At 45.2% G+C, this 27549-nt stretch overlaps 1 protein-coding gene across 1 annotated transcript in view; it reads left to right on the top strand.

Annotated features, from left to right (window-relative positions):
• Window positions 1-27549, top strand: part of ITIH5 (inter-alpha-trypsin inhibitor heavy chain 5) — a 55688-nt gene that overhangs the window by 21352 nt on the left and 6787 nt on the right. Inside the window, exons 6-12 of the mRNA XM_053407174.1 lie at window positions 3600-3769; window positions 5210-5326; window positions 16829-17000; window positions 19069-19378; window positions 21856-22412; window positions 23877-23930; window positions 26180-26296. Coding sequence (XP_053263149.1) covers window positions 3600-3769; window positions 5210-5326; window positions 16829-17000; window positions 19069-19378; window positions 21856-22412; window positions 23877-23930; window positions 26180-26296 — 1497 coding nt within the window. The remainder of the gene's footprint in view (window positions 1-3599; window positions 3770-5209; window positions 5327-16828; window positions 17001-19068; window positions 19379-21855; window positions 22413-23876; window positions 23931-26179; window positions 26297-27549) is intronic.

The raw sequence follows: 27549 nt of genomic DNA on the forward strand, positions 1-27549 counted from the left end.
CTAATGTTTAGGTGGAATCTTCTTTCTTGTAGTTTGGATCCATTGCTCCGTGTCCGCTTCTCTGGAGCAGCAGAAAACAACCTTTCTCCCTCCTCTATGTGACATCCTTTTATATATTTGAACATGGCTATCATATCACCCCTTAACCTCCTCTTCTCCAGGCTAAACATGCCCAGCTCCCTTAGCCGTTCCTCATAAGGCATCGTTTCCAGGCCTTTGACCATTTTGGTTGCCCTCCTCTGGACACGTTCCAGTTTGAGAAACCAACAAAAAAATCCCTTTCCCTCCAGTCATTTCCCATTCAAAATCCTACTCTTAAACTTCCTTTCCATGCATTGAAAAGGGGCTGTAATTTTCCTCTGGAGACAGAAGGTAGTCTTCATGTTCTGCTTGTAAGATGCTCAGATGGACTCAGGACTCAGTTCTACAGCTGCAAATGCAATGTTTTAAGTGCAGTATACAAATGTGACACTAGATGGCAATGGTGAGCTTATGGCAAATTCGATATATTTTTCAAAACGCTTTTAAAAAAAGCATTTCCACAGCGTTTTTTTATATGTGTCTAGATTCCACCCCTGTCTCTGGATGCAGGGATGGGAGTAAATTTGACTCCGTTCTCATTTAAAGGTGGACCTGTCTAATTTGAATATTTGAGGCAACACGTGAACCGAAACGCAACCATCCTTCAAAATTCACACTTTGCCAAATTTAGAATGCAGTTCTGCAGCCAAATAGTGTGCACAAAAAGTCACACGCTGGGTTTAATTGTGCATGAAATTGCATATATATATATTGATTGATTGATTAAAGCATCGGTTCTCAACCTGTGGGTCCCCAGATGTTGTTGGACTACAACTCCCATCATTCCTGACCACTGGTCATGCTGGCTAGTAATGATGGAAGTTGTAGTCCAACAACATCTGTGGACTCACAGGTTGAGAAACACTGGGTTAAGGGAACATGCAGACATGCATTGTTTAAGGGGAAATTGCTTTGCAAAAATGTATACAAAAATTGCATACAAAACTGTGTCACACAGTTGTGTATTATGGGAAATTCACCTTTAAGTGCTCGTGGGTTGTTACGAGGGTTTTAGGAAGTGAGTGGAAATGTTATGGAGAACTGAACTTAGGAATGGAAACTGCGAGAAACCAGAATTGAAGGGTTCACTCGTCCCAGTGCCCCTCCACAGTGAACTCCTCCTCCATTCATGAAAAAAGGCTCCTGCAGTCTTCCTCTGGGGGACGCGGGTGGCGCTGTGGGTTAAACCACAGAGCCTAGGACTTGCCGATCAGAAGGTCGGCGGTTCGAATCCCCGCGACGGGGTGAGCTCCCGTTGCTCGGTCCCTGCTCCTGCCAACCTAGCAGTTCGAAAGCACCTCAAAGTGCAAGTAGATAAATAGGTACCACTCTGGTGGGAAGGTAAACGGTGTTTCCGTGCGCTGCTCTGATTTGTCAGAAGCGGCTTAGTCATGCTGGCCACATGACCCAGAAGCTGTACGCCGGCTCCCTCGGCCAATAAAGCGAGATGAGCGCCGCAACCCCAGAGTTGGCCACGACTGGACCTAATGGTCAGGGGTCCCTTTACCCCATTAGTCTTCCTCTGCAGATAGTAATTCTGCTGCCTTCATGAACCTTCCCTGATGGACCCTTAAATTAAGACCCAGCTGGCTTGCTTTTACATCAATTGCACACACATGTCCCGGAAACCCTCTATTAATGAGGGATAGAAAAATGCTACGTCTTGAACAAGAAGAGGAATAATAAATAATAATAAATTTTTATTTATTCCTCGCCCTTCCCGGTTCAGAAAACTGGGCTCAGGGCAGCTAACAACAAATTTAAAACACTTAATTGATGCAACAGCATAAAATACATTATAGAATGTGAATAACAATAAATTTAGAATTCAAAAATCAATTTAGGGGGGAAATCCATCCAATAAACATTAGATGATCACCAAGGCTATCTGGCTAAATTAGTCCTATTTGGGCCAGCGAGGAGACCAGGGGAGAATTAGCTGTCAGGAAGGACTGACGATGAAATAGTTGGCTGCAAATGGACAGTAAGATACGTGCGAACCCAGCTATTTTGTTTTCCCCACGCAGGAAACTTGCAAGCCACCAACTTTTGGAAAACTGTTTTCTTAGCCAGGCAGGTGTTGGGCTATTAAAAATTAGTTATTATAATGATTTGGGCTGCCACCAACAAAATGATGGATAGGAAACTGAAGCCAATATGTTTTGCCCTTTCGGATGATCTCATGCCCAGGCTTTATTCCAGAGTTCCTCTCTCCATCCCTGCTGAAATGTCATTTTATTCTCAGCTATAGATGGATGAAGAACTTTTTGATGGTGAGAACTCCTCAACAGCAGGGCTGGCTCTCTCAGAAGGTGGTGGACTCTCCTTCCTTGGACGTTTTTAAGCAGAGGTTGGGTGGCCATCTGTCATGGATGCTTTAGATGAGATTCCTGCATTGCCAGGGCGTTTGGACTAGATGACCCTTGGGAGTCCCTTGCAACTCTATAATTCTATGAAATTAGATTCAGTTCACATTTAAAGTTGAACTTACCCAATTTGCAATGAGCTACTTATCTGTAAGGATGTGGGTGGCGCTGTGGGTTAAACCACAGAGCCTAGGGCTTGCCGTTCAGAAGGTCGGTGGTTCGAATCCCCGCGACAGGGTGAGCTCCTGTTGCTCGGTCCCAGCTCCTGCCAACCTAGCAGTTCAAAAGCATGTCAAAGTGCAAGTAGATAAATAGGTACCGCTCCGGTGGGAAGGTAAACAGCGTTTCCGTGTGCTGCTCTGGTTCTCCAGAAGTGGCTTAGTCATGCTGGCCACATGACCCGGAAGCTGTATGCTGTCTCCCTCGGCCAGTAAAGCGAGATGAGCGCCGCAACCCCAGAGTCAGCCACAACTGGACCTAATGGTCAGGGGTCCCTTTACCTTTACCTTTACTTATCTGATGCTTGCCTCGCAATTCTCCAGCTGGTTGCCATATGTCCTCTTTTTCCAGGACATGTCCTCTTTTTCCAGGTAGAGTTGTCGTAGCAATGAATAGTTAAAAGCAGAAGTAGGCAAATGTGTCCCATTTTTTGCTCTTCAAATTATGGCAACCCTAAAGGTGTACCAGAATGTATATACTACGGTAAGGTGTGCACAATATGCATATATCGCTGGAAATGTCATACAAAAATGCAATAAATTAGAGAAAATTGTCTTGTCAAAAATGTTTCTATTAGGCAAGGCAGCATACAGATATGTGTACATTAGGAGACTTTTGCACTAAACTGTTGCATTCAAATTTTCATTGAAAAAAAGAATTGTGCAGAACCAGTTTTAAGGTTGGAAAAAAACAACCAAGTGCTCTTTGAATTTTGCACCACCGTTTTTGACAGTAATAATCATTAAATTATAGAGTTGGAAGGATCCCAAAGCAATGCAGGGATCAATTAAGGGCCAGAGTTATCACGAACAAGCTTGCTGCAGGGTTCCAGAGTCAGCAATACAAGTGGGTACTGCGACAAAATGTTACAGCATGCTGTGATCTTGTTTATGAAGCTTGTCTTAGGTACTTAATGGTGTGTTTCCCCACCAGATGACATCTCCCCGCCACCCTCGACGGTGGTTGGCCAGACAAAAACTTTAGCCAAGGTGACCTTCAGCCCCAACGTTGTCCAGCAATCAAAGATCGCACGGAATGGCGTCCTGGGAGATTTTGTTGTCAGATACGACGTCAACAGGGAGCTGAGTGTTGGAGATGTCCAGGTAGCATGGCCTGCCGTTCGTTTCATTATTTGCTGTGCAATTCGTGAAATCGATTTCTGAAGGGAAAAGGCTACCTGGCCAACACAGTGCAAATCGGCATGGGTGGGTTGGTAGATTTAAGCCTCTTGGGAAATTCCAGAAGCAATGCATGATTAAAACTGTAAAGTATGGAAGGCCTAGCAGGGGGCTGGCCGTGCTGGTGTCAACCTCTCTTAATGTATCAATTCAACAGTGTCCCTCGTTGACCACCCCTAGATACTTACTGTATCTGCATGTACATACCTCCAGTAAAGTCTTGTGGGGAACTGAGATCATATTGGGGAAAACTTGACCACCTACTCGAAAGTATAGATTCTGTCACCCAACCCCCGGCTTGTCTTGGGAGGCGACTTCAATGCCCGGATCAGCCTTGTTTCCCCACAAAATACAATATTATCTGGACTAAACTTGGAGGACGAACCTGAAATCTGTCAGAGGGCAGCAATGGACACCACCTCTAACCACGCTGGGAAATAACTTTGTGAACGTATAATTAAGCATAACCTTTTCTTATGCAATGGGCACAGTCAAGGGGATAGAGATAATCTCTTCCCTTCCCCAAAGTTTGATCTTGCCTGTAACAGCAACTAGTTCCTAGAAGCTGCTATTCAAACCTGGATCAGACCTGGCCAGTTACCTTGTAGTCATGGATCTGAAGGCGCGGACAGTTTGCTGAGATCTAAGCAACGCCCAGATCTTTGGCCGATAACTGGAGACTGAGGCTCATTGCAATTGGTAGGACAGGAAGGAGGGAGGTGAACAGTAGGGGGCGCCGGAGCCAACAACAGACGCAGCCAACCAATTCCGATTTGCCCTATTCTTCCCATTCTGTTGGAAGATTCGGGAGAGATGAAAAAGCACATACTGATGAACCTGCTTTCACAGGAGGCAGTCTGGGCCACCAACCTAGATGGCTTTAGAAGAAGATTAGAGAAATTCAAAAGGCTCTTCCTATGCTCTTAATGGACCAGTTTTCATTGCCTTTTTCCAGAGTTCTGCAGTGACACCTGGGCTGCTAGCATCCTTTAGGCTTTGCTGTGTGGGACTTCCTGGGTCTGAAGTTCTACAAGGTGGTTGGCAGAGCCTTGGTAGAAGATAAGGTTCCTGAAATTACGATCAATGTTGCCAAATTCTGTGTAGCCACTATTAGGCGCAGGAAACAAGAGCTTTCCAATGCCAATATGCAGGCGAAGGCAAATACTTAATTTTATTTATGCTGTCAAATTTTAAATTGCTGTTATGGCCTAATCTGTATTGAAATTGTCCTTTGTTTTTTCCGGTGTTATGCTTTGCTGACTAGCTGTACGAGTTAATCTGGTCTGTGACCGTTTAATAAAATTTGATTTGAAGGTGGTTGGCACAGCGCTAAGCTCCTGATTTCTTTCTTTCTCATCCCACCAGGTTTTGAATGGATACTTTGTGCACTATTTTGCCCCCAAGGACCTCCCTCCATTGCCGAAGAACGTGGTGTTTGTGCTCGACAGCAGTGCCTCCATGGTGGGAACCAAGCTGAGGCAGGTGAGAGTCTGGGGTTCTGGCAATTCGTTACCCTGACCCTCTGCCTGATGGCATCAAAGCTCCTTCTCTGGGGGGGGGGGGAGTGTTGGACCTGCATTCCCACTGCGTTTGGTGAATGTTGTTGTTTAGTCGTTTAGTTGTGTCCGACTCTTCGTGACCCCCTGGACCAGAGCACGCCAGGCACTCCTGTCTTCCACTGCCTCCTGCAGTTTGGTCAAACTCATGCTGGTAGCTTCGAGAACACTGCCCAACCTTCTCGTCCTCTGCCGTCCCCTTCTCCTTGTGCCCTCCATCTTTCCCAACATCAGGGTCTTTTCCAGGGAGTCTTCTCTTCTTATGAGGTGGCCAAAGTCTTTGAGCCTCAGCTTCAGGATCTGTCCTTCCAGTGAGCACTCAGGGCTGATTTCCTTCAGAATGGAGAGGTTTGATCTTCTTGCAGTCCATGGGACTCTCAAGAGTCTCCTCCAGCACCAGAATTCAAAAGCATCAATTCTTTGGCGATCAGCCTTCTTTATGGTTTGGTGAAGAGATGGGAGTAAAGGAAATTCCTTTCTGATGATCTAGAGATGAAGGAAGTCCTGCTAGAACGAAGGCAGTTGGTGTTGTGTCTTGCATCAGATTGTGTTGCTCTGGAGTTATTTGCATGGACCAAAGGGGTCTTTCACCTCTCTGGGTCCCCTAAATTCACTCCCCAAAGTTAAGCCGCGGCCTCACCTCAATTAAACCCAGTTTGCTGAACAGGGCAGAAATGAACAACTAAAGGCTTAGCCACCTATGGCCGGGAACAATGGATTAAGTCTTTTTCCAGCCAGGAGTTGGTGTGAACAGGCCAGCTCTGTTTTAGGTCAGGGATTAACCTTTGCAAGCACTTTTACTTTCCTCCTGTTGGGGCTCAGATTAGGAGGAGGGTTGGTTTGCACAGTACAGTCTCCGGTTAACCCTCAAAGAGCTGTGCTCAAACACCAGCAGTGAGTTTTGATCTTGCTGCTTTTATTTTTTTAAGGTGTGTGTGTGCTTCAATGGTGCACTGAGTCGTTGTCATAATCTTAAAGCATGAAGACAGCAAAACATGTATGTATAATGTTTTTGGAAGGGAGGAACTTAAAGCGTTTGCCACCCCAAGAGCCCCCAGATAAGGAACATATTGCAAATACTGTTAACTATACAACTTTTTTTTTTGAATAGATTTTTATTAGTTTTCCATACATTCAGATCATTTATCCAAATTTTACCAAATTTTAACAAAATTCGTATTTTGAACTTCCTTCAGCTTCCCTGACAACCATCCATTTTTACCCTTTAATGCGCATTTCTTTAATTGCATTGCCATTTGTCTTCCCTCCTTTTTTTATTTACATTCAGCAATACCTCTTAAAAAGTTTTTACAGTGCTTCTTGAAACCCCACTAGCGTTGTTTGCACCTCACATACATTTTTCAGATAATCAACAAATTTTCCCCAATCTTCGATGAACTTTTGGTTTCGAACATATCTTATTTTCCCAGTCAATTTATCCAGTTCCGCATAGTCAGTCAGTTTCATTCTCCATTCTTGAATCGTCGGTATTTCCTCTTGTTTCCATTTCTGGGCCAAAAGAATTCTTGCTGCCGTAACTGCATACTGGAAGAGTTTAAAGTCTTTTCTTCTTATATCTTTCCCTGTTAACTATACAACTTTTAGAAGACATCTGAAGGCAGCCTTGTATAGGGGAGCTGTTGATGTTTGATGTTTTATTGAGCTTTTATATTTGTTGGAAGCCACCCAGCGTGGCTGGGGCAACCCAGTCAGATAGGTGGAGTATAATAATAATAGTAGTAGTAGTAGTAATAGACATGAACAGCGCTTAGGCCACATTGGTGTCATGTGTTTAAAGTGCTATGATACCACTGCTATGTCACTTTAACAGCCATGGCTTTCCCCCCCAAATTCGGGGAGCTGTAGTTTAAGGGTGCTGAGGAACCCCTGCTACCCTCAGGCTGCATAAGGGGGGTTTAACGTTAACCCCTATTCCCATCCTGTAGTCCCAATGAAAATTGCAAAACAACAACAATGACCCACACCTCATCCTATTAGTCCTTTAATGGAGGAATTGTGATCCTCCTAGAATCATAAAATTGTAGCATTGTAAGGGGCCCTGAACTGATACAACCTCCTTTAATGAAGGAATCTTTTGCTCAATGTAGGATGAGAGGGATCTAACCCAGGCATAGGCAACCTTCAGCCCTCCAGATGTTTTGGCCTACAACTCCCATGATCCCTAGCTAACAGGACCAGTGGTGAGGGATGATGGGAATTGTGGTCCAAAACATCTGGAAGCCCGAAGGTTGCCTATGGCTGATCTAACCCTTCTGCCCCTGATGAAAATTTCACACCCAAGGCAGCAACAAAACCTTCCTTCCAGTAGGGGGCAGTGCTCATTAGGACTGGTTGGGCAGAAGGCAGGGAGCTCAACACTCGGTGGCGCTAGAGCACGCACTGACTGGTTGTTGGAATGACAGCAGGCTACTGGTGGGTGTCTGGCTGAGGGCAGACTTCTATTGGTAGGGCATGGTGCCACTCACCCTAAAAGACGAGCCTCCACCACTTCCCTCTCTGGGGTGAACTACACTTTTTGGGGAAGGAGCCATTTTAATTGGAACTACAGCAGGGACGCGGGTGGCGCCTAGGACTTGCCGATCAGAAGGTCGGCGGTTCGAATCCTCACGATGGGGTGAGCTCCCATTGCTCGGTCCCGGCTCCTGCCAACCTAGCAGTTCGAAAGCACACCAGTGCAAGTAGATAAATAGGTACCGCTCCGGCAGGAAGGTAAACGGTGTTTCCATGCGCTGCTCTGGTTCGCCAGAAGCAGCTTAGTCATGCTGGCCACATGACCCGGAAGCTGTACGTCAGCTCCCTTGGCCAATAAAGCGAGATGAGCGCCGCAACCCCAGAATTAGCCACTACTGGACCTAATGGTCAGGGGTCCCTTTACCTTTACCTTTACAGCAGGAATAAGGAATAAAACCCCGATTCCCCACCCCACTGTTATTTTCAAACTATATTTGATCATTGCAACCACACAATAAGCATCATGTCTAGGTGCCATGTTTGCTAGGAAGCGATTTTAAGGGCAGGAGGCAACAATACAGAAATGGGCTTATCTCTACCAGCTAGACGCAGGTCCTGTTTCTTTCCTGGGAGTGCAATCTAGGAAGTTGGAACAAAGCCCTTATTATCAGAGGCCGTGGGGAAACTTTGCTAACTTCAGTTCTGCACACTTTGCTGGAGGGGAAAGCGATAGCGCGAATGAGGGAGTGCGAAGACGGGAAGAGGAATGTGAGAAGTGCTGAGAAAGGCAGATTTCAAGTTTTGGAAATGGGCTGGAGGTTAAATTTAAATTACAGATAGCCTGCCTGGAGGGATGATTAGAAAACCGCCTGGACTGCGGAAGGTGTTTGGGGCTAAAGGTTATCCGCATGGCTTCTTGGCAGGATTTCTGCGCCTTTCAGGGATGTGTGCCAGGTAGACATTCAATTGGAGACGCTTCCTGCACGTTTAAATCTTCCAGGAAATGAGGGAGAGCATTTGCTGATTTAGTTTGCTGTTAAAGACACTGGAGATTTGGCTTTGGAAAAGGGTGACAGTCTTAGAATTTGAGGTCATCCCATGCAGTTGGTTTAGCAGGATAAAATGAAATGAACTACTGTATCCCTCTTTTCCTAGGTGAAATAAATTTATGGGATACAAAACCTGCCCTTATGGGGTATACAAGAGCCCTTATAGAGTCCTTAGTAGGTTCTCCATCAGTAGGAGAAAATAACAGAGGCCAACCAGAGAATATTGAGAAGCAAAGCAGCTAGTAAGCCTGATCTTTATTGATCTGTTGCAACAGGGTGCTCCCTTCACACGCAGGAAAGGAGGAGGAACCCAGAAAAATGGCGCGCAAGGCCTTATAAAGACTTTTGAAATTGCCACCCTGTAGATCAAGACCACCCCCAGATACATCATACCTACATCAGAGAAAAGGTGGTCTACAACAGAAATCTGAGTGCTTTTGTTTATCTCCTGTCTGCCAGGTTATCTGACAATGCCTTATCTGATTGCCTTTCCTGGTAGTCTGGCCATTCCTTTGAGATGGTAATCACTTAATTCCTGAGACAACGGGACGGTTCCCTCACCCTCTCCCTCCTTGCAGAGAAACATTTAGTCAGTTTGGGAGTCAAAATGGTTTCAGGACTGTATTCCTGTGCTGCTCCAGACATGTGGTTTATATATTTATGTACGTGTTTGCTTGGTACATCTATGAACATTTATTATATATCTAAGACCTTAAAATTCTTATAACATGTGCCACGAGGCATGTGAGGGCCATGGGCAAGGAGTTTATGCCCACTTCTGTTTGCCCCACGATTTCTAAACACAGGTCTGAAAGGTTTTCCTTTTCCCCCGCTGCTTTCCCTGGGTTTATTGCTGAATTGGAACAAACGTCAACTGAGTTTTCAGTGTACAGTTGTACCTCCACTTACGTATCCCTCTGGATACGTAAACTTCGGGATGCAAACGTAGCAAACCCAGAAGTATTTTTCCAGGTTTCGCCGTGCGCATATGCGCAGAAGCGCTCTACATGCCGCACATGTGCACAGGAGTGCTAAACCACGCTGCACGCATGCGCAGAAGCAGTCCTCCAGTTGTGAATTGCTCAGGATGCGGCCGGACCTCTGGAACGGATCCCGTTTGCAACTGGAGGTACCACCGTACGGATGTTTTCTCTTGAGCAGTAAATTGTGGGTTTTCCTATGGAAAGTGGATGAACAAAAGAAAAACTGCTCAGACCCAAGAAACAGACAAATTAGCAGGCTCTTCTTATACAGTGGTACCTCGGTTTTTGCGCGTCTTGGAAGCTGAACGATTCAGAACCCAAAAGCCAAAAATCCAGAAGTAATTGCTTCCGTTTTTGAACACGCCTCGGAAGTCAAACGCTGCGTGCTTTTTCAATTTTTTCCCATTGGCTTTGCCGATCGCCCTTTGCACCTCGGTTGTCAAATGTTTCAGAAATCGGACAGCCTTCCGGAATGGATTACGTTTGACAACCAAGGCGCCACTGTATTCCCAAGGGCAGATCAGAAGGATGCGACGGCTGTGTCTGTTTCTAACAGATGAAGCTGCGAGTCTTGCGATGAATGAGGAGCTATGGAGAGGATAGCCATCTCTCGATTGTAGAGCGTCTGCTTTGCATGTGAAAGGTCTCAGGTTCGGTCCTTGGCATCTCCAGAGGGGAGATGGGAGATATTCCCTGCCAGAAACCCTGGAAAGCCTCCGGAACAAAGTTCAGGGCTAGAGCAGATGCTCTCCTTGCGGGAGATCTCGGGCTCAGTCCATGGCATCACCAGTTAAAACAATAGACAGCTGAGAAACATGGACTCAGAGAACTGTAGAGCTGGAAGGGACCCCAAGCTCTGGTTACCAGATTTTTTTCAGTGAATCTGGGGACCCTTTTTTTTTTTTTTTTGAAGCTGAATAGCAACAGGGAGTCAGTAGTGGGGATGGTGAGGCAAAAAAACCCTGGGCCCAAGCAAACATGCATATTGTATAAAGGTGCAAAGCCCTTCTTTCACACACCTGTGTCTCCCGAGCCTTCCCTGATAGCCTTCCCACTCCCCCCTTTGTTTTGACAGATTGGGGGAGGCTCAGGAGTTGTGGGCGGGTGGCCGTTGCCCAGGAGGGGTGTAAGGCGCACGGTTTATCTGCCAGGCAAGGTGCAAAGCCCTTCTTTCCCACCCTGTGAAACATAAATGCCCAGAGTTTTTAAAAAACTGGGCAATGGCCGCCTGCCCACAACTCCCGAGCCTCCCCCGATCAGTCAAAACAAAGGGGGAAGGGGGCAGGAGATCTGTACCACTGGACGTCCCCAGTTCCCCTTCGGCAGTGGTGGCATCAGCGGCAGTCATCAGCCCGGAGCCAGCCTGGTGGTGCAGTTGGCTCTGGCTGGCTTCAGGAGTTGCTCGCTGCCATGGCACCTGCCATTTTTCCTCACTGGAAGTCACCATATGATGGCAGGCGCCACGGCAGCAAGCAGCTCCTGAAGCCAGCCAGAACCAACTGCACTACCAGGCTGGCTCCGGGCTGCTGAGACTGCCACTGCCATGTTTCCCTGGGACAGATTTGCAAATCTGGGGAAATTGTGGGGACGGAATTTGTCCGGGGACAGCTTTGCAAATCCAGGGACTGTCCCTGGGAACCGGGGACATCTGGTAACCCTACCCCAAGTGTCGTCTAGGCCGCAGCAGGAATCTCAACTCAAGCATCCATGATGGATGGCTATCCAGCCTTGAGACTTGAGAGAGGCACAGCATTCTCCAGGTCGGACTGAAAAAAACACAACCGCCTCAGCCAGTCAGTGTATACAGTGCTGAGTCAGTATATAAGGCAGCTCCCTGTGTTCCTAAGTTTCTTTGGTCTGGCTCTGCCTACAGAATGGAAAGATAATAGTCACCTAACACGCAAAGGAAAGTGGCCCTTAGCCTCCGAGTGGATGAAAGAAGATGGACGAGGCACCAGAATGGGGTTATTGTTGCCAGGCCATTACTTCATAGGAAGTTTGCTGCGTGAGGCAAAGCGAGTGCGTTCTGAACAGCTGAACTCTTGTGTCCCTATGAACTGACTTGACTTCCACTTCCCAGCCGGGGCCACCTCCCCGCCCCCAATCCCCGGCCCACGCTGCGTAACAACAGAGGGATTGTGTGAGACAAATATCACCAACAACGGCTCCCATTTCAGAGGGACCTCCGTCTGGCCTCATGCCGTCACCTCAGCTTCTGGGAATGAGCCTGTTGCTAGTTTGGACAGGTGGAAAGTGCTCAGTTAGCATTCTCCCAACTGCCTTTGGTCTCCACGACTTGGACTAGAGATGGAGAACCTAGCGCACTCCAGTGGTTGTTGAACTCCGACTCCCATCAGCCCCAGACAGCAAATGGTCAGAGGTAACAGGATCTGGAGTACAACGACCTCTGGAATACTACATGTGCTGAGGAATTACAAGCAGGTTTAAAGGATGTATGATTAAATGATTATTGAACAGTTGCAACAGGGTGTTCCCCTCACAAACAGGAATGGAGGAGGACCCAGAACCAAGGTGTGCCCGCCCCTAAATAGACATTTTAAATTGCCTTCCTTGGAGCTCAAGACCACCCCAGAAACATCATACATACATCACAGAAGGGGTGTAGGTCAAGACCACCCCCCACAAACATCATACCTACATCACAGAAAAGGTGGTCTACAACAGAAATTTGAATCTTGTTGTTTTTCCTGTTTGTCAGGTTATCTGATGTTTTATCTGATTGCCTTTCCTGCCCATTGCTTTGAGATGTTGATTTCCCAATTCCTGAGACAATGGGAAGATTCCCTCACCCCCTCCCTCCTTGCAGAGAAAACATTTGGTCAGTTTGGGAGTCAAAATGGTTTCAGGGTGGTTTTCCTGTGCTGCTCCAGACATGTGGTCCACATATCCATGTACGCGAGTGGCCGGCACATTTATGCATATATATATATATATATGTTGTTTTTTAGTCGTTTAGTCGTGTCCAACTCTTCGTGACCCCATGGACCAGAGCACACCAGACACTCCTGTCTTCCACTGCCTCCCGCAAACTCATGCAAACTCATGTTTGCAGCTTTGAGAACACTGTCCAACCATCTTGTCCTGTCGTCCCCTTCTCCTTGTGCCCTCAATCTTTCCCAACATCAGGGTCTTTTCCAGGGAGTCTTCTCTTCTCACGAGTATCTCTTCTCAAAGTATTGGAACCTCAGCTTCATGATCTGTCCTTCCAGTGAGCACTCAGGGCTGGTTTCCTTCAGAATGGAGAGGTTTGATCTTCTTGCAGTCCATGGGACTCTCAAGGGTCTCCTCCAGCACCATAATTCAAAAGCATCCATTCTTCGGCGATCAGCCTTCTTTATGGTCCAGCTCTCACTTCCATACATCACTACTGGGAAAACCATAGCTTTAACTATATGGACCTTTGTCGGCAAGGTGATGTCTCTGCTTTTTAAGATGCTGTCTAGGTTTGTCATTGCTTTTCTCCCAAGAAGCAGGCGTCTTTTAATTTCGTGACAGCTGTCACCATCTGCAGTGATACATATGAATTTAATTTTTTTATTTCAACAGAATGCTTGACTAGATTACTTTTTGACCACACCCTATGGTCTTATGTCTCCATTTTTGAGATGGAGCACTGAGGCTAGAGATAGAATGGGTGGTTCAAAAAGCCACACAGCATGTACATGAGCAAGGATTTCACTGAATCACATCAGTGCTGGAAAAGTTTCTTTAAAAAAACACAGACACAAAAACCCCCTCCATTGTCCTTGATAGCCCTTGGATCTGACCCCAAGGCCGCCAGCTGGTGAGATGACTCCAGATTCCATTGCGGTGGGTAATGTGTTTTGCCATGACATCATCAGCTTCCATCCGAGATCACAAGGGAAGCTGAACAGAGACGACTAAGATGTTTCGGATGCTCTCCAAATTTATCCTTGCATCTGGGACCAAGAAGCCTTCAATATTTGAAGATGGAAAGGGAGGGAATGGACTTGGCACAGGGCTCTTCAGGGAAGCTGTTGTGTTAAATATCAGATTACAGGCAGCAATCATTTAGCACTTGAGTCTGTCAAATTATATAACCCCAAATGTAGAAAACGTTCATCTGGGTGGACGTTTTTGACTTTGGGCTCTTTCCTTGCAGGCGCCTTGAAAATATTATCATTATAATTCATTTTATTTCTATACCCCTTTATATTTTTAAGAAAAGAAAAATCTCAAAGCAGTTTACAACCTACGTTAAAAGATCAAAACAAAGCATTACAGAAGAAAATCCAATATACATTCAAAGCAACATGATTAACAGGGAACTGAAAATATTACCTTAAACATTTCAAAACAAGGCATTGCTAAAGGAGGTCAAATATAAAATACACATATATTTATTTATTTTTTTAAAATGTATTTTTTATTAAAGATTTTCTTGATTTACAAATGTATGTGCAATGTCTCTCTCTCTCTCTCATATTTTTTTCCCCATGTAACATTTTTTTTTTTTTTACAAATCAATTTCATTTGTTGAGACATTAGGAAGAATAGGGGGAAAGATGAGTGGGGGTGGGGTCGGGTGGTGATGTTTCTATTATACTTAATATATGTGGGGTTTTGTGTCAGCGTCGCTTGTGCAGGTTCTCTGCTGTTCCCTTGTGTTCCTTCGGTGGTGAGAGAGGTTGGGGTTGGCAGAGGGTGTGGCTGTTCATTTGTGGTCGGCTGTGGTCGTCTTTGTTTTCATGTGTGAGCGAGGTGTGTGTGTGTTTTGGATCAGGTTAGCCATATTGATTTGTATGCCGTTGGTGGATTTTTGTCATTGTCTTGTTGGGCTGTGTATGTGATAAAGGGGAGCCATACCAGGGTGAAGGCATCTTCTTCTATTTTTTCCCGTGTCAGTTTCAGTTTATTGGTTAATTTTTCTAGTAGGGCTGTTTCCCATATTATTTGGTACCATTGGTCCATGCTTATTCCTGACAGGTCTCTCCAGTGTCTGGTTATGATGTTTCTGGCTGCTGAGAGTAGCAAAATACACATTTATAACAGCATCATTAGCAAGAAAAGAAAACATTATATTAAACAAAGAACATGTCAAAGATTCCAGAGACAGTCAATGTGGCTGACGAGCCAATCAGGTTTAGAAGACCCCAGTGACGTAAATGATTGCACATCAGTCAGTAGGGACACTTAGAAAGGTGCCACATAAAATACTCATTACACAGTTGTAAGAAATTGATATTTTAGTGTGGTGGCATCCAAACTTTGGAACTCCCTGCCTACTGACACCAGACAGTCTTTTCTGCTGTACTCTTTTCAGTGCTTGCTTTAAAAAAATTTTTTTTAAGGCAAGTCTCTCCAGACACATAGATGTTGATGCCCTTTTCATCTCTTTTACTGTTGATTTTAATCATAGAATTATAGAGTTGGAAGAGATCCTGAGGATCATCTAGTCCAACCCCCTGCAGTGAAGGAATATGTAGCTGTCCCATATGCAGATCAAACCTGCAACCATCATTTTTTTTAAAAAAAAGTTTTTAAACTTTTTTTTTTTACTGATACTTTTAATATTTCGTGTAAACCACTCAGAGGTTTTACTATAATCAATTGCATATGAATATTGTAAGTAAGTAAATAAATAAATAAATAAATAAATAAATAAATAAATAAATGGTATCCAGAAACAAAGCAAATTACCATATTTTTTGCTCTATGAGACTCACTTTTTCCCTCCTAAAAAGTAAGGGGAAATGTGTGTGCGTCTTATGGAGCGAATGCAGGCTGCGCAGCTATCCCAGAAGCCAGAACAGCAAGAGGGATTGCTGCTTTCACTGCACAGAGATCCCTCTTGCTGTTCTGGCTTCTGAGATTCAGAATATTTTTTTTCTTGTTTTCCTCCTCCAAAAACTAGGTGCGTCTTGTGGTCTGGTGCGTCTTATAGAGCGAAAAATACGGTACCTCATACTGGGCCAGACAATTGGTCCATTTAGCTCAGTTTTGTCTCCAGGGTTTCCTCTGGTGGGATTTGAACCCAGAACCCTCTGCACGCAAAGCCGCTGCTCTGTCACTGAGCTACAGCCCTTCTAAATGAACTGCCCTGCTAGTTCAAGGACATTTAGCTGCTCAATGGGACTTTCCTGCCCCCCTCCTTCTGCCACAGATCTGTTCTGGGGGTTCCCACTACCCTTGGAGAAGATTTAGGGGTTGTATGGGAAGAAAAGAGGTTATGGGACTACAGAAGTATTAAAAGTATCTTTGTATTGGGGGCGGGGGAATCCAGACAAATCTGGAATCCTGGGAATCTAATTGCAGCGTTGGGGATGTTTGAGTTCCGAGAAAAGGCAAATAAGAGGAGACATGACATAGGTTAATTAAAATATGCATGGCGTGGAGAGAGTGCACAGTTAAAGTAGGGATTTTTTTTGCAAAGCAGTAATCGTACTGTGAATCAGGAAAGGCTCATCAAAGTACACTAGTGGCCAAATTTGCAGAAACCTTTTGGGGAAAGTGTGTTTCTGGGGTTTGATGGCTCATAACACCACTTTTATTTTTAGTAACACCATAAAATTATTATAACGGAATGACAATTTAATGAATAATGTAATGCAACAAAGTTTGTTCAATTCCCTGTATTCTATCAAAAGGTATAGCCAAATAACCACAAAAAAGGAAGCACAACTTGCTTACAGTAATGTGTTTTGTCTGTGACTGCACATTCATGCATACATGTAATCTCTTGGTACTTGGGTAATTGTTCTTATTATTAATTAAATTTGCAGACACTGCCCTTCATTTGTAGATCTCAGGCCGGCTCACAAAGTAGAATCAATAAAATTGAAATAATAATAATAAAAAACCAGTTTTAAACTGTTGCAAAGTGCATGTATACGTTGCTGTATCTAGTGTAAACATACATCCAGGTTGTGTCTCTCGTTTCAGACCAAAGATGCCCTCTTCACTATTCTCCAGGATTTAAGGCCTGAGGATCACTTCAATATTATTGGCTTCTCCAATCGAATCAAAGTCTGGCAACAAGACCAGCTGGTGCCTGTGACTCTCAACAACATAAGAGATGCCAAGATCTACATCCATAACATGTCACCTACTGGAGGTACTCCTGGTGTCAGGGGGGTGGGGTTGTACTTTTTCAGTGAGCCTGCAACTTCATTTATGGCACAACACACAAAGGAAGGCTGCACCAGCGGAATAAATTCCATATTGTTATTATTATTACTAAATAATAATCCTTTCTGCGACAGAGGCGCTCTACACTTTGACTACACTTATGATCCACATAGATCTATCCATTCTGAAGTAAACCTATCCATTCTGAAGGAAATCAGCCCTGAGTGCTCACTGGAAGGACAGATCCTGAAGCTGAGGCTCCAATACTTTGGCCACCTCATGAGAAGAGAAGACTCCCTGGAAAAGACCCTGATGTTGGGAAGGATTGAAGGCACAAGGAGAAGGGGACGACAGAGGACGAGATGGTTGGACAGTGTTCTTGAAGCTATCAGCATGAGTTTGACCAAACTGCGGGAGGCAGTGGAAGACAGGAGTGCCTGGCGTGCTCTGGTCCATGGGGTCACGAAGAGTCGGACACAACTAGACAACTAAACAACAACAACAACATGATCCAAAAGGGACATGGGTGGCACTGTGGGTTAAACCACAGAGCCTAGGACTTGCCGATCAGAAGGTTGGCGGTTCGAATCCCCACAACGGGGTGAGCTCCTGTTGCTTGATCCCAGCTCCTGCCAACCTAGCAGTTCGAAAGCATGTCAAAGTGCAAGTAGATAAATAGGTACTGCTCCGGCGGGAAGGTAAACGGCGCTTCCGTGCGCTGCTCTGGTTCCCCAGAAGTGGCTTAGTCATGCTGGCCACATGATCCGGAAGCTGTACGCCGGCTCCCTCAGCCAGTAAAGCAAGATGAGTGCCGCAACCCCAGCGTCGTCCGCGACTGGACCTAGTGGTCAGGGGTCCCTTTACCTTTACCTTATGATCCAAAAGTTCAGCAGGTGCAGCTTTCTTCCAGAGCCGCATCTCTAGGCTGAGAAAAGCTATACCTGTTGGATGTCTGCCTTTTGAGCAGATCTTAAAGGCACAGAGACAAGGTACTGCAACTTGGAAACAAAGGAGGGGTTGCCTCCTCCTACAAGAGGAGAAAGCAACCCAAATGTGTTGGCCTGTCTCCTCTCCATCTCCAAATCCAGGTTCTGTGAACACAAGACCACCATGACTAGTGGCTATGGATTGTCCTCCATGAATTTGTCTTAATTCCCCTTTGTGAAAATCCACATGTCATACAGAGACAAGTGAAAATGAATTTTGCCTTCTCCTGGAACGCTAGGAAAGTCTCTTGTTCCTCCAAAAAAGAGACATTGTTACGAGGCTCTGGGTATTGGCTCATCACAGGAGGGAATAATTTTTGGCATGTACCATGTAGAGCTGTGAAGCCAAGGGGTAGGGTGGAATCAACTTGGTTGTTGACACACGCATACTGAAAGAATTAGCTTTCTCGCCCAGTGGGACATTTCCAAAGAACCTTAGGTAGCTTTAGTCCAACCGTGGAACAGCAAACTCAGCACTGATGTACTTTATGTTAATATTTTGTTTAAAGGGGAAAAAAATAGATTGATAGAAGGAGATTTCACTGGAAGACTAGATCCAGGTTTGGGGCAAGCACTCTTTGGTGAGAGAGCTCCAGCAGAGATTTAAAATCATAAAACGTGCAGCAAAGTAAAGCATGAAAATATAGGCTATTAGAACAGAGCTTTCCAAACTTTTCATGTTGGTGACACACTTTTTAGACATTTTTGTCTAAATAAAAATAAAAATTTTGTGACACAGTAGTTCAGTTTTACTAGTGGACCAGCCCTGGGACGAGTGTGTGGACCATTCGCAAAACACAGCCATACACTGCAGCCGACACACTGCAGTCATGACACATAGTTTGGAAAGCTCTGTGTTAGACCTTTAAAATATTGCCTTTTAAGTTGCTTCGAAAACTACCCACTTACCACATGTTGGGTAAGTTAAAAATGGTTTACTTACGAAGGCTTCAAAGGTCAGATTCATGTGTTTTTCCATACAGCAGTATCAGTGGCGGAGGAAGGGGCTGAGCAACTAACTCCCTATTCCCCGTGCCCCAAAAGGTTAATTCTGCTGTGTCTTCCTAGGCACAAACATAAATGGGGCCCTTCAAATCAGCACGCAGATCCTCAATGACTACATCACCCAGAACGACATCGAAGCTCGGAGCGTCTCCTTGATCATCTTCCTGACGGACGGGCGGCCGACGGTTGGAGAGACGCAGTCCGCCAAGATCGTCAGCAACACCAAAGAGGCCATCCGCAACAGGTTCTGCCTCTTCACCATCGGCATCGGCAACGACGTGGACTACCAACTATTGGAGAGGCTGGCGCTGGAGAATTGCGGGATGACGCGGCGGATACAGGAAGACGAGGATGCTGCCGCGCAGCTGAAAGGGTGAGTGGAGAAAACACAACCAGTTTTCGCCATGGCTGTTTGGATGTTCTGCTTGCTGGGCGCAAATCCAGCTGTGGACTTTGGTGGGGCCTGGGGCACTGTCATGAGGCAGTTGTGGACTCCTTGCTGCTCGTAGCAACGTAGGAAGTTGCAAAGTCGGACCGTTGGTCAGCTTATTTTTTATTTTTGTTTTTATTTAAATTAAGTACATATCCATATCCATATTGGGACCTGGGTGGCGCTGTGGGTTAAACCACAGAGCCTAGGACTTGCTGATCAGAAGGTCGGCGGTTCAAATCCCCGCGACAGGGTGAGCTCCCGTTGCTCGGTCCCTGCTCCTGCCAACCTAGCAGTTCAAAAGCACGTCAAAGTGCAAGTAGATAAATAGGTACCACTCCCGTAGGAAGGTAAACGGCGTTTCTGTGTGCTGCTCTGGTTCGCCAGAAGCGGCTTAGTCATGCTGGCCACAAGACCCGGAAGCTGTACGCTGGCCAATAAAGCGAGATGAGGGCCGCAACCCCAGAGTCAGTCAAGACTGGACCTAATGGTCAGGGGTCCCTTTACCTTTACATATCCATATTACATATACAAACAAAATAGAAGAAAGAAAGAAAGAAAGAAAGAAAGAAAAGAAATACTAAAAGAAAAATACTCTCAGATACACATCTTATATAAGGAATACAAGCCATCTTATGGTCCTCTTCTATTTTAGTAATATCTCCTTTTGCTTCTTCTGACTCAACTCCCTGATTTATATATTGACTTCCCTCCACCCCTAAACGGTCCCTAATAATATATATTTCCAGTTCTCTGTTTTCAGTTAGTAAGTCTGTGGAGAAACATTCTGGTTTCCTGTGGGGATAATAATAATAATAATAATAATAATAATAATAATAATAATTATTATTATTATTATTATTATTATTTATTATTTCTACTCCGCCCATCTGGCTGGGTTTCCTCAGCCATTCTGGACGGCTTCCAACAGAAGGTTAAAAATACATTAATCTACACTATTTTTTATTTTATTTTTTAATAATAATTTTTTATTAGTTTTCAGTTACAACAATCTAATAACAATGCATCATTATAACAATGCCAAATTAATAATAGCAATCACTGAGATGCCAAATTATACAATCTAGGTGACCCCCCCCCCCGGTGCTAGAATTAATGGTTTGATGATTTACTTTATTTCTGCGTTCCAAACTCTTATAAATTTCAATTACGCTCCAGTCAAGATACCAATCCCTTATATCACAACTGCAGTTTTAATGACTTCCATTCGTATCAACACATTAAATGATTTGTACACCTACAGAGGTGAAGCATTCAAACTCACTCCTTCCTGTGTGTGGCAATTATTCTGTCCGTAATGTTTCTTCCCGTCCCCATAGAATATTATGTCTGTCTTTTGCCAGTTCTTGCTGGGCTAGTGTCCCATTGTTGTTCCAGAAGTTCTCCATTCCTCCGTCCCTGCTTCATTGTTTTGCAACTTTAGCAGCAGCTGCAAAAGTCACACTGTCTCCATAAAAACCCTGCTTCTGCCATCTTTCTCTCTCAGCCTGGGAAAGGAGAGCAAGCTATCAAACTTCAAAAAACTTCCACAAGGCAGTTTGCTGTGGACTTTGTGCTGCTCATAGGGACATAGGTAGTTGGCGAGTCAGACCACTGGTCTGTAATAAACTAAAATCTGCCCTGATTCCCTTATGGGGGACACAAGAGCCCTTATAGAGTCCTTTGCAGATTCTCCATTGGTCGGAGAAAATAACAGAGGCCAACCAGAGAATACAGTGGTGCCTCGCAAGACGAAATTAATTCGTTCCGTGAGTTTTGTCGTCTTGCGATTTTTTTCGTCTTGCGAAGCACGGTGTCGGAAAAGTTTTGGAAAAGCTTCAAAAATCACCAAAGTCTTCAAAAACCTCAAAAAAGGCTACCACACCGCGTGCTATGAGTTGCTCCTCGAAGTCAAGTCGCAACTGTATTAACGGTGTTAAGAAAAAGGAAACAAACTTGCAAGACGTTTCCGTCTTGCGAAGCAAGCCCATAGGGAAAATCGTCTTGCGAAGCAGCTCAAAAAACAAAAAACCCTTTCGTCTTGCGAGTTTTCCGTCTTGCGAGGCATTCGTCTTGCGAGGTACCACTGTATTGAGAAGCAAAGCAGCTAGTAAGCCTGATCTTTCTTGAACTGTTGCAACAGGGTGCTCCCCTCACTGGCGTGCTTTCAAACTGCTAGGTTGGCAGGAGCTGGGACAGAGCAATGGGAGCTCACCCCGTCACGGGGATTCGAACCGCCGCAAGCCCAAGAGGCTCAATGGTTTAGACCACAGCGCTGCACACGTTAGGAATCTGATGCAGGGCTATTATATTTGTTATCTGCTGTAAGGACGCCTGTCTGCTTCCACTATGCTCTGCTTATATATCAGTAATGTCACCCCTTGGAGCTTCTTAATAACAAACTGTACCTACCTATGCAGATTCTATGACGAGATCGGGACGCCTCTTCTTTCCGACATCCGGATCGATTACCCTACGGACAGCGTGGAGCAAGTGACCCAGAACCTGTTCCCCAACTACTTCAATGGCTCTGAAATTGTCATCGCCGGGAAGCTCTTCAACAAGACAGCCGACCGCTTACATGTGGAGGTGACAGCCAGCAACAGCGACAAGTATGTCCTCTTGAAAACGGACGTGGCCGTAGACCTCTCTGGCAAAAACCACGTTGGACTGGCCTCCAGTGGTGCCCAAGACCCCACGGATGATCAGAACTACGTCGAACGGACTTGGAGCTACCTCACCATCAAGGAGCTGATGACCTCCTGGCTGAAAAGCGACGACAGTGAGGAGAAGGAGACGTTGAGGGAGAGAGCCGAGAAGCTGGCCCTCGCGTACAATTTCGTCACCCCCTTCACCACGCTGAAGATGAAGGAGCTTGCGAGCCAGGCGGACCTCCCAAAGGAGGTTTACACCGGCCCATCAACCGAAGGAGTTGGGGAGATCGTACAGGGACTTCAAGGTCACCGGGCACCATCAGGTAAGCATGATGCGTATTTTCTTATGTTCTGAATGGTTTGCAGGTATTATGTCAAATGATGTGGGAATGCAATGTGTCTGTCACCATGCAGTTTAGTTGTGGTCTTGGTTTGAAGAAGAAGAGGGGTTTGGATTTGATATCCCACTTTATCACTACCCGAAGGAGTCTCAAAGCGGCTCACAATCTCCTTTCCCTTCCTCCCCCACAACAAACACTCTGTGAGGTGAGTGGGGCTGAGAGACTTCAGAGAAGTGTGACTGGCCCAAGGTCACCCAGCAGCTGCATGTGGAGGAGCGGAGACGCGAACCCGGTTCACCAGATTACGAGACTACCGTTCTTAACCACTACACCACACTGGCTCTTCTCACACTGGTTCTTCAAGTTTTGGGCTTTATGTAGCCTATTCATGTACAAGGAGAAGGTTTCAGCAGGTTCGGGGACCCCAAGGCTTATAGAAGTTAGGAAAATATATGGTGGGGGCAGAGGCCTCAAAACAGCCCCAGGAAGGCTGAGTGGCCATGGAAATCTGACCGATCATTGGGTGGGGAGAGTAGAAAACTCGATGGCAGGGGAAATGAAATGGAGAACTGTGGAGCAGGCAATGTCATTTAAATCCCACATAAACGGATTCATTTAAATTGAGCCACAACTACCGTATTGGCCTGAATATAAGCCGCACCCAAATATGAGCCGTACCTTTAAAATTCAAGGGGGGGGGGAAGGAAAAAAGATAATACAGTGGTACCTCGGGTTACGTTACCTTTGGGTAATGCAATTTTGAGTTACAAATGCAGCAAACCCAGAAGTGTATACTTCTGGGTATTGCCGCACACACATGCGCAGAAACAGTCAGCATGCTTCACACGTGCACAGAAGCACTCTATCGCACATGCGCAAAAGCGGCGCCTCCGGATGCAGACTTTTCGGGGTAAGTGCGGACCCCAGGAATGAATTAAGTTCACTGTACCCGAATATAAGCCGTTCACTTAATATTCTGCAGGCACTCACACCCGTTCCGTTTTACCATATGTCTGTTTCAGCATCAATATCGTAAAAGCCAATTTTTTTAAGGTCGCGAATTTAAGTTGCACTTGAACTTTTCACGGTCAGAATTTGGTAAAAAAAGTGAAGCTTATATTCAGGCCAATACAGTATATTGTTGCAATTCCCTTTTTACTACCATTAAAGCTTGAAAGGACAAAGGAAAAACAGTATACAGAAATAAGCACCAAATATTAAGCATTTTATTAAAACACAGAAATTAAAGAAGAGAAGGGAAAAGGAGTGAAACTTCAGATAGTTGTGATTCCTGCATTGCAGTAGGTTGGAGTCAACTCTTTGAGTCAACTCTACAGTTCTATGATATTCTTTGGACAAAAGGGAACCTTAAATTACAGTATGAAATAGCCATGCTATTGCTTATCATGTTTGTTTTCTCCTCCCTGTTTTCTCCTGGCTATCTAGGGCCTGTTGTTGCAAAGCCAGCGAAACAAAAAGTTGAAGTCACTAAAACGTCAGGTAAGTCCCCTAGCAAGGCAGGTCGTTTCTGTTCAGCATATTCTCTTAACTTAGCACAAACTTTCTGGAAGTATCTTAACAGTTTCCTCCAAAAGGCGTTGGTACACTGAGCAAGCAGGACTCTTTTGAGCGCAGGAGAATATTACCAAGAAGGCCTTGGATCTCGTCACCATTCATGAGACCTCAGACAAGTTGGGTTGTTATTGTTTAGGCCTTTAGTCGTGTCCGACTCTTCGTGACCCCATGAACCAGAGCACGCCAGGCACTCCTGTCTTCCACTGCCTCCCGCAGTTTGGTCAAACTCATGCTGGTAGCTTCGAGAACACTGTCCAACCATCTCGTCCTCTGTCGTCCCCTTCTCCTTGTGCCCTCCATCTTTCCCAACATCAGGGTCTTTTCCAGGGAGTCTTCTCTTCTCATGAGGTGGCCAAAGTCTTGGAGCCTCAGCTTCAGGATCTGTCCTTCCAGTGAGCACTCAGGGCTGATTTCCTTCAGAATGGAGAGGTTTGATCTTCTTGCAGTCCATGGGACTCTCAAGAGTCTCCTCCAACACCATAATTCAAAAGAATCAATTCTTTGGCGATTAGCCTTCTTTATGGTCCAGTTCTCACTTCCATACATCACTACTGGGAAAACCATGGCTTTAACTATAAGGACCTTTGTTGGCAAGGTGATGTCTCTGCTTTTTAAGATGCTGTCTAGGTTTGCCATTGCCTTTCTCCCACGAAGCAGGCGTCTTTTAATTTCGTGACTGCTGTCACCATCTGCAGTGATCATGGAGCCCAAGAAAGTAAAATCCCTCACTGCCTCCACTTCTTCCAAGTTGGGTTGGGAGCACCTTAAACCGTGACCCCTCATCTGCTGGTCTCAAGTGTGACATGGAAGAGCTGTTCCCATATGTTGATGGTGGATTGGGCTACCAGTTTTGACCCAGAAGTGAACACAACTTCCATTTCACTTATGTTGCAGCAAAACAATTCAATAACTGAAGTGCTTTCCTTTCGTCGGATGTTTTGAGCTTTGTGTAGAAATGTCACAGTGGGGTTGATCAACGTTACATCCGCAAGAACAGCATGAGCCTCATATGTATAAATCTAAATCAAATAAGTGTTGGAAATGGAAAGAAGGTTCTTTTTATCATATGTGGAGGTCTTGTAGTAAGGTTAAGGTTTACTGGGAAATGATATATAATGAAATGAAAAGGATTTTTAAAATAACCTTTGTAGAAAACAAACACTAGAAGCTTTTCTTTTGGGAATTATAGGGACAGAACTACCTAAAATGTATAGAAATCTATTCATGTATGCTACTACAGTGGCGAGAATGTTACTTGCCCATAAGTAGAAAGAAGCAGAAGTCCCAGCAAAGGAAGAATGGATACAGAAGCTTATGGAATATGCAGAAATGGTGAAACTTACCGGAAGAATAAGAAATCAAGACAACAAACGTTTTATAAAAGTATGGAAATAGTTTATTGAATATTTACAGATAAATTGTAAACAGATAAGGACATTGGCAAGATTATTGTAATAACTGCAGTTTTATAGTGAGTTTATATTTAAAGTAGATGAATAAAAGAGGAAATTAAGATAATTTGGATATGCAGACGATATTAAAAATAAATTTAAGGAACTGTAGAAAAAGGAGGAAGGAAGTCGAGTTTAGAAATGTCAAAATGATTGTAAAATCAGTGAAATGTATCAATCTGAAAAGCATAAATAATTTTTTTTAAGGGGTGTGGATTGAGCCTCAACTCTTCACCCCTTTTCTGTTAAATGCCCAATGACCTCCTCCTGCCTATCCTGCTTCAAGACAAACCATAGTTTCTTTGTCTCATCCAAAACATGGCAGGCTATGGTTTGTGCACACAACCAAGATTGGAAGCTAGAGTGAGCTTGAGGCTCGTTCCAAGCTGGATCAGACAAAACCCACAAAAACATCTGCCCCAATCGTAGTCTTGAAGGCATCTCAAATTCATTTCCCTATATTCAACAGTAGTCCGTTGTGGATGGTTTACTTTGGAGTCTTAACTATAGTCTAGTTTGTTTTTCCTTTTAGGAAAACCTTACCCCCAAAGCTACAAAATGTTCATGGTGGTGCTGGTGATGGAGGGGAGAAGCAAGAGGTCTCTCCACAAATGGGGTCTGGTGGTGGTAGCATTTTTGTTTGGGGCTGTGTGTGCTGGTTTGGGTGGGAGCCTTGAAATCTGTGACTCCATAATTATTCTTATTTAATTCTTGTCTTTCCAGCGGATGGGGACCCTCATTTTGTCGTCGATTTCCCCTTGAGCAAGCTAACGGTCTGCTTCAACATTGATGGGGAGCCAGGAGACATCCTCAGATTGGTTTCCGACCATAAGAACTCTGGTATGTTGGAAGAAGAAAGAAATGTTTAGTTTCTGTATCAGCAGAGCTAGATTAAAGGTAAAGGTATACCCCTGACAGTTAAGTCCAGTCGCGGACGACTCTGGGGTTGCAGCGCTCATCTCGCTCTATAGGCCAAGGGAGCCGGCGTTTGTCCACAGACAGCTTCTTGCTCATCTGGCCAGCATGACTAAGCCGCTTCTGGCGAACCAGAGCAGCACACGGAAACGCCGTTTACTTTCCCACCAGAGCGGTACCTATTTATCTACTTGCACTTTGACGTGCTTTCGAACTGCTAGGTTGGCAGGAGCAGGGACCGAGCAACGGGAGCTCACCCCGTCACGGGGATTCGAACTGCCAACCTTCTGATTGGCAAGCGCTAGGCTCTGTGGTTTAACCCACAGCGCCACCCGCACTTCTTAAAGGGTGACTTAAGCAAGTTTGCCTTTAAACTGAGCCAGTCACAATCCCACTCCATAGAATGCATACTAACTGTGCAGTACACAGAATCACTAGTACTGGGTCCCAGCTAGCATTATTTCAGAGCTAGAATTATAGAAATTCTTCCTCTTCTGGGAAGGTTCTAAGAAATCCACTGAGTGCTTTCCTTCTCACCTCTCAGCCAACAGTTGGTTGATGGTAATGTAGGCCCACAGCTTTTCAGTGAATTTTGAGTCTGCATGATTATCTTTGCTCAGGAACTCATCCAGTTTAGACCACAGTGCCACCCGCGTCCCTAGAGCTAGATTAAAGGTAAAGGGACCCCTGACCATTAGGTCCAGTCATGACCGACTCTGGGGTTGCGGCGCTCATCTCGCTTTATTGGCCGAGGGAGCCGGCGTACAGCTTCCGGGTCATGTGGCCAGCATGACTAAGTCGCTTCTGGCGAACCAGAGTAACGCACGGAAATGCCGTTTACCTTCCTGCCGGAGCGGTGCCTATTTATCTACTTGCGCTTGACGTGCTTTCAAACTGCTAAGTTGGCAGGAGCAGGGACCGAGCGACGGGACCTCACCCCGTCGCGGGGATTCGAACTGCCAACCTTCTAATCTGCAAGTCCTAGGCTCTGTGGTTTACAGTGCCACCCACGTCCCAGTAGAGCTAGATTAGCAGCGTGCAAAAAAAGTCAGTCATTCTCCTTATCCTTCAGCAGTGGCGCCAAACATTCGTTTGAAAGTGATTGGGGAGGAAGCACTGGGTCTCTGAGTTGCCCTCCTGTCCCCAAAGATAGGTGCCTTCTCACACTGCCCCACAGG

This window comes from Podarcis raffonei, chromosome 10, assembly GCF_027172205.1.
Source record: "Podarcis raffonei isolate rPodRaf1 chromosome 10, rPodRaf1.pri, whole genome shotgun sequence".
Classification (NCBI taxonomy): Eukaryota; Metazoa; Chordata; class Lepidosauria; order Squamata; family Lacertidae; genus Podarcis; species Podarcis raffonei.